This window comes from Oppia nitens, unplaced genomic scaffold, assembly GCF_028296485.1.
Source record: "Oppia nitens isolate AA-2021 unplaced genomic scaffold, nextdenovo-longstitch-racon4-pilon3 scaffold38_pilon_pilon_pilon, whole genome shotgun sequence".
Lineage (NCBI taxonomy): Eukaryota > Metazoa > Arthropoda > Arachnida > Sarcoptiformes > Oppiidae > Oppia > Oppia nitens.
Window position 1 is genome coordinate 452,501 of NW_026533219.1, and position 7,500 is coordinate 460,000.

The 7,500-nt window shown below is 22.8% G+C and overlaps 1 protein-coding gene across 1 annotated transcript in view; it reads left to right on the forward strand.

The window, feature by feature from the left end:
• The window catches only part of LOC128957181 (adenylyl cyclase 78C-like), a gene marked incomplete at its 3' end in the record, with an annotated part of 29,255 nt that overhangs the window by 21,297 nt on the left and 458 nt on the right, over positions 1-7,500 (forward strand). The window contains exons 11-14 of the mRNA XM_054302903.1: positions 3,083-3,598; positions 3,666-3,763; positions 4,503-4,704; positions 6,695-6,811. Coding sequence (XP_054158878.1) covers positions 3,083-3,598; positions 3,666-3,763; positions 4,503-4,704; positions 6,695-6,811 — 933 coding nt within the window. The remainder of the gene's footprint in view (positions 1-3,082; positions 3,599-3,665; positions 3,764-4,502; positions 4,705-6,694; positions 6,812-7,500) is intronic.

Genomic DNA, 7,500 nt, shown 5'->3' on the forward strand with positions numbered 1-7,500 from the left:
TGTAGCGGTCCATAGTTGATGGAATTTCGACCAAATGGCCAACTTCCTGGCCTGTCATACACCCCCATACCATAACTGATTTCGAGTGCTTCACAGTTGGACATATATTATCAGGATTAATGCTTTCGCCTCTCTTTTTAAACACTCGTTGGCGACGTTTAGTACTAATAATCTCAAATTTTGACTCATCTGACCACAAGACCTTCCTCCAGTATGACATAGGCATCCGGATGTACTTTCGTGCAAAGTCTAATCGTTTTCTCTGATTTGTTAGGCTTATCATTGGACGTCTTCGCGCAATACCACTGTAATAACCCATTTCTTGAATCCGGTGTCTAATAGTGTTTCTGTGACACAAAATGTTTCTGGCGGCCAACTCTTCCTTAATCTCATCGGTGGTCAACTTCTTATTTTTTGCCACAATTCGACTCAATATCCTGTCCTGTTTAGCACTGGTACATCTTTTTCGACCACTTCTTGCGAGATTTCTAACTGTCCCGTACTTTTCGACTTTCTTTACAATTGATCGGACAGTATTATCAGTTGTTGTAAACAGTTCCGCTATTTTTGCGTATGACTTTCCGGTGCTGACTCTCATATCATACATTTGTTGGCGAATTGCATCTGAAAATTCTTGTATTTTAACCATTTTTATGATAATCACTGCATTTACTGTTTATTTACGTGTATTCAAATTAATAACAATGCATTGGAATCAATTGGTCCCAACAATGTGTCTGAAATCACGCGCGTTTTAAAAACACGAAAATAATTTTTGTACCTAAATTATTAACACCTATAACTTTACCTTGATATATTTTGTTATTTAAACCATTGTTTTGACCATCTAGTATATCAATTTAATTGTGATTTATTACTCTATTATTTGATATCAAATTTGTTTATTTAAGTTAAAAAATAAAAAAGTTATTAAAGTTTAAAGTTAATGATATCAATATTTTTACGATACGAAATTAGATTATGTTTTTAGTGTATGTGTGTATGTATGTATGTATATGTGTATATGTATGTATATGTGTCTGTGTGTGTCTATGTGTGTCTATGTGTGTCTATGTGTGTGTGTGTGTGTGTGTGTGTGTGTGTGTGTGTGTGTGTGTGAGTGTTTGTATGCGTGTGTCTATGTGTGTGTGTGTGTCTATGTATATATATATATATATATATATATATATATATATATATATATATATATATATATATATATATATATATATATATATATATATATATATATATATATATGTGTGTGTGTATATATATATATATATATATATGTTTGTATGCGTGTGTCTATGTGTATGTATATGTGTGTGTATCAAACAAATTGTTACCCCCGTTGGTAATCCCTGATTAAACAAAGCGTGCAATTCTGGAAATTTTCTATTATTTTATTGTGAATTTTCTTATTATTATTATTATTATTATTATTATTATTCAATGTTTGTTAATCTCAGAGACAACACAACACATACACACTATTATTATTATTATTATTATTAACTAAACTAAAACATCATTTAGTTTTTCCTATTATCTAATTTACTGAACAGTATTATTATTATTATTATTATTATTTCTATTATGTTTGGGCTATAATGTTATGTATTATTTTATTTTATTTTTATTTATATATATATATATTATTTCTATTCAATTGCTTATAATTGCTTACCAATAAATAGTAGGCATTAATGTAATGTTTTTTGTTATTATTATTATTATTATTATTATTATTATATACTTAAGTACGCAAAACATAAATTATATAATTGATGTAAATTTTATTTTATTTTTTTTAAGTATCATTTAAAAAATTTATAACATTTTTAACAATATATTCATAACATATATGAATTATATTTATTTATACATTTAATATATATATATATATATATAATATTTAGTAAATTATCTATATTTATATATAATAACTAATAGTATAGTATTATATTAACACTATTACTAGTATTACTTATTGGTATTACAGGTATTTATTATGTAATATCAATATATATATAACTACTATATATATATCGATTTAATCTATAATATAAATAAATTAGTGTAAAATTAATAGCCCAAAAAAATATATAGTATCTTATTTTGTTGTTGTAATAATAATAATACATAATAACATAGATAAATATTTAGTTAAACATTTATTATCTAATTAATTATATGTTATAAACTATTATAAAAAATTTTTTTTATTAGATTACTTATATTTTATTTATTTCACTATAATATCTAAATGCAATATATTAATAGGTAATTAGTTTTATAAACAATTATTACAACAATAAAACAAATATATAAATATTATATAATTAATTAATATGTATAATTAAAACAAAATAATAATAATAATAATAATTAGCTACTAATAAAAACACATTTAAATTAATATGAATACAGTATAAAATCATAGATAATGTAAATTTTAAATATAAAAATAAATATAAAGTTTAGTAAATATATTGGATTAATTAATTGTTTATTTGTGTTTAAATGCTATTTATGTAGTGTATATATATTTAATTATTTACAAAATTTTTTATTTTAATATTTTAGTATTTTTACAACAACAAAAATAATTATTGAATCATATATTAAAATATCCCCATTGATATATTATAAAACTAATATATTAGTTATTATTACTAGTAATAACTAATAACAAATATATGATTTTAAACTATTAGTATATACTGTATATATAAATATATATTCATTATATAAATATTTTTAAATGTCAACTAAATTTTTTTATTCAAAAAAATAAAACTAAAATTTAGTTATTATTATTACTACTAATAACTAATACAGTATATGACTGTATAAACTATTATATATATATATATATATATATATATATATATATATATATATATTTAAATGTCAAATAAATTTTTTATTCAATAAAAAAATAAAAACTTGATTTAGTTATTATTATTATTACTAATAAAACTAATACAGTATATGACTGTATAAATTACTAATATATATATATATATTTTTAAATGTCAACTAAATTATAAAAATAATTATAATTTCAATTAAACAGTTGAATGACTTGCGCTACTCATTAGACGAGGACCCGCTCAACGTTACCGCCAAACTAGCGGACAAATTAGCGGCCGCGGCGGCGGCCAACAAAAATGGTGGTCATAACAAATCTACGACCAGCAGTGCCGCCGCAGCAGCAGCAGCGGCCGCCGCTACCGCTGCTGCTGCTGCTGCTGCGGCCACACCATCGGTAGTGGCCGACAACAAACACAACAACACCAGCAATAATAACTACCGGGGCGTTACGCCCGATCCGGTTTCAAGCTATATGGAAAAAGAGGATTCGGCCGGAACCGGTGGTACTGGTGGCCAATCGGAACAACCGCCCGGTGCTGGTGGTGGTGGTGGACACCTACAGGTGCTGCCCCACCATCACCAGACAATGATGACAGTTAGCCAGCAAATTGACGACATGATTGACCAATCGATTGAAATTGAATCCAACAAAAAGATGATCAAAGAAAATGTCCGCTGGTTTTCGTTAACGTTTACATCCAAAGAGCTTGAAATTAAAGTATAGTTTTTTAGTTTTTATTTATTTGAAAAAATAATTTTATTTTTGTTTGTTTTTCAACAAACAGTTTCACAATATTAAAGATTTTGTATTCAAATCCAATATACTATCGGTTGTTATGATTTGGTTGTTCATTGTTATCATACAATTGGTTATATTGCCCAGGTATGTAAATAATATTATAAACATACCTATATATATAATGTATTATTTAGCTATATATTTATATATATATATATATATATATATATATTTTTAAATTTTGATTTAATTAATTTTTTTTAAACTTGTAAATCTGTTTTATTATACAATAGTATATATATATATATAAAACAAATACAATTTGTTTGAATTTATTGTTAAAAAAATTTTAAAATCTATATATATATATATATATATATTCATTTATGAAATAACGATATATATAAAATACTAGTAATAATAATAATAATCAATCAGTCAATAGATTTGATTATTTAATAAAATTAATAATTAGTTAATTAATAATATTACTATTATAGAGCTGTATTATATACTGTATATTTTTTTTAAAAAAATTTTACCAATAATTTCAAAACAAATTGTTTTTTGTTTTAAATATATATATATATTAATACTAATTTTAATTATAAATTATATATATATATATATATATATATATACTATTGTGTAATATAACAGATTTACAAGTTTTAAAAAAAATTAATTAAATTAAAAAATAAATAAAATATATAAAAATATTTTTTACGTAATATATATATATATATAAATATACAGCTAAATAATACATTATATATATATAGGTATGTTATATATATAATATATGGTATATATATATATATATATATATTAATACTAATTTTAATTATAAATTATATATATATACTATTGTATAATATAACAGATCCAACATAATGGCTATAGCATTGCCAACTGGCAGTGTATTACTTGGCGTGACATTTATCATATCCATGTCCTCCCAGTATATGAAATGCCCGCAAGTTTTTCAACGATTATCCATACTATTGGAAGAGAGACGTCCTATTAGGCACTGTCTATGTTTGACAATCATTGCCATCATTTTTCTGACATCACTGTCGACAATGGTATACATAAATAAATATATATATATAAAAAAAATATTATTTATTTTTTTTAGTTACTTTCATGTAATGTTTTTTATATTATTATTATTATTATTATTGATGATGTATTTTTGATGTACAAATTGTAGTCTAGTTGTTATATACCGTTATATATATATATATATATGTCTAAAGTCACGTAATTATTATGGATATTTTATCCAACAAATAAAAAACTTAACAATGTAGTTTTACTATATATATATATATATAAATAAGCTAGATAAAAACAATTTTTATTTATTTTATTTTTTGAGGGCTAACAATGTTGCATAATATTAATAATAAGTTTTTATTATTATTTTTTTTATTAAAAAATTTTTTTAGTACATCATTATACAGTAATTTTTGTTTTTGTTTTGTATATAATTTTATATACGAAACTTAATTATATAATATATACAGTAATATATATATATATATATATAAATAGTGTTTATTATATATTATAATTTATATGAATATTTGATAAGTAAATTAATTTAAATAACAAGTTTAGATAAATATGATATTAATTATTTAAATCAAGTATAATGTAAATGTTTTTACTGTCTAAACAAAAAATAAATTACATTATATATACAATATATGATTTACATTCAGCTATATATATATATAAAAAATTATATTAATAATAGTAAATAATAATACAGTATAATATATAAACATTTTTCATAAATTTTTAACTTATTCAACAAAAAATATATATAAAATTATTAATTAAAAGTATAATTACATTATATAATTAATCATATATTATAACTTATATTTAATTTAAGAAAATTTCAATATTTTTACATACTATATATATATAAGAAGGAGGTCAATCGATCTTGAGCGGCGTATTTTTTGAATAACTTTTGAACGGTAAGAGATAATTTAATTCTGTAAAATACATTTAAGAATATCATATCGACCACACTTAATATACACGAAATCACAAAACTAGGATGACCAGATATACAAAATATCGAGACCAACGCAAGACACTATGCTACAGGTCAAACTACAATAGATTAGTTTTTTATGACAATGTAAATTTGTAGTCAAGAAATAATAGTTTAATATAAAAAAGAATCATCAAAATCGTATTGGTACTTTTATTTTTATACCTTGTTAAATTTGTCATAAATCACATTGTATAAAATTGTCTAAAATAAAATTGACGTTATTTACGACTATTATATATTTAGAAGATTAAATTTTCAATTATATTATTATTTCTAAAAACAAAATTTTATTATGCCGACTAGTTTTCGAAATAATCGACTTTCAATATAAATTACACTATTGTACTTTGATATTATAATTTATATTGAAAGTCGATTATTTCGAAAACTAGTCAACATATTAAAATTTTGTTTTTAGATTTAGTGATAACATGAAAATCTTCATTTAATAAGTATATAATATTTACAAATAACGTCAATTTTATTTTAGACAATTTTATACAATGTGATTTATGACAAATTTAACAAGGTATAAAAATAAAAGTACCAATACGATTTTGATGATTCTTTTTTTATATTAAACTATTATTTCTTGACTACAAATTTACATTGTCATAAAAAATTAATCTGTTGTAGTTTGACCTGTAGCATAGTGTCTTGCGTTGTTCCCGATATTTTGTATATCTGGTCATCCTAGTTTTGTGATTTCGTGTATATTAAGTGTGGTCGATATGATATTCTTAAATGTATTTTACAGAATTAAATTATCTCTAACCGTTCAAAAGTTATTCAAAAAATACGCCGCTCAAGATCGATTGACCGCCTTCTTATATATATATAAACTGTATATATAGTAAAATTAAAAATTATTATAATATCTAATTATGTTAAATATATATAATATTTTATTTCATATAAAAAATAATAGACAGACAAATTAAACTAATTGTTTTTGTTTGTTTTTTAAATTTTTTGTTTAATTCAATTTAATTTTTGAAAAGTTTGTATGCGATCGGACTGTCGGTAAATTTGTCAACCAATCGTCATCATCATCATCAGTATCATCAACGGGAGCACAGTTACCATCACCCGATAGCTACGAGTGCTATTATCCACAGGTATGGGTATTATTATTATTATTATTAAAGTAACAATACATGATATACATTGTATATATATATATATATATATAAATCATATTATCATTATACATGTATAGACAGTATATATTTAATATAACAAATCACTAGTAATATTATTGACTATTCAATAAATTATTGTTCAATCATATGATATGATATAATATGATTACTACTGATTTTTTTTTTGGTGGAAATATTTCCTATCCTATCAATCATATACTATACAATATACTGTATATATATATACAATATAATTATAATATTATACATATTACTGTATATATATATATGTTAGTACATATGTATATATTATACCGGTATATATAAGTTTAGTTGAATAATATTATTGCTATATATATATACAGTATATATACAGTATATATATATATAAATGCCATTCATTTAATATCTATAAACTCTCTCTCTCTCTCTCTCTCTCTCTCTCACTCTCTCTCTCACTCTCTCTCTCTCACTCTCTCTCTCACTCTCTCTATTTGCTGTCAATTCTCATCATATTTTCTCTATCTCTCTCTACTCTCTCTCTCTCTCTCTCTCTCTCTCTCTCTCACTCTCTCTCTCTCTCTCTCTCTCTCTCTCTCTCTCTCTCTCTCTCTCTCTCTCTCTTTCTGTCAATTTCATCATATTTTTATCATTTTCTATACTCT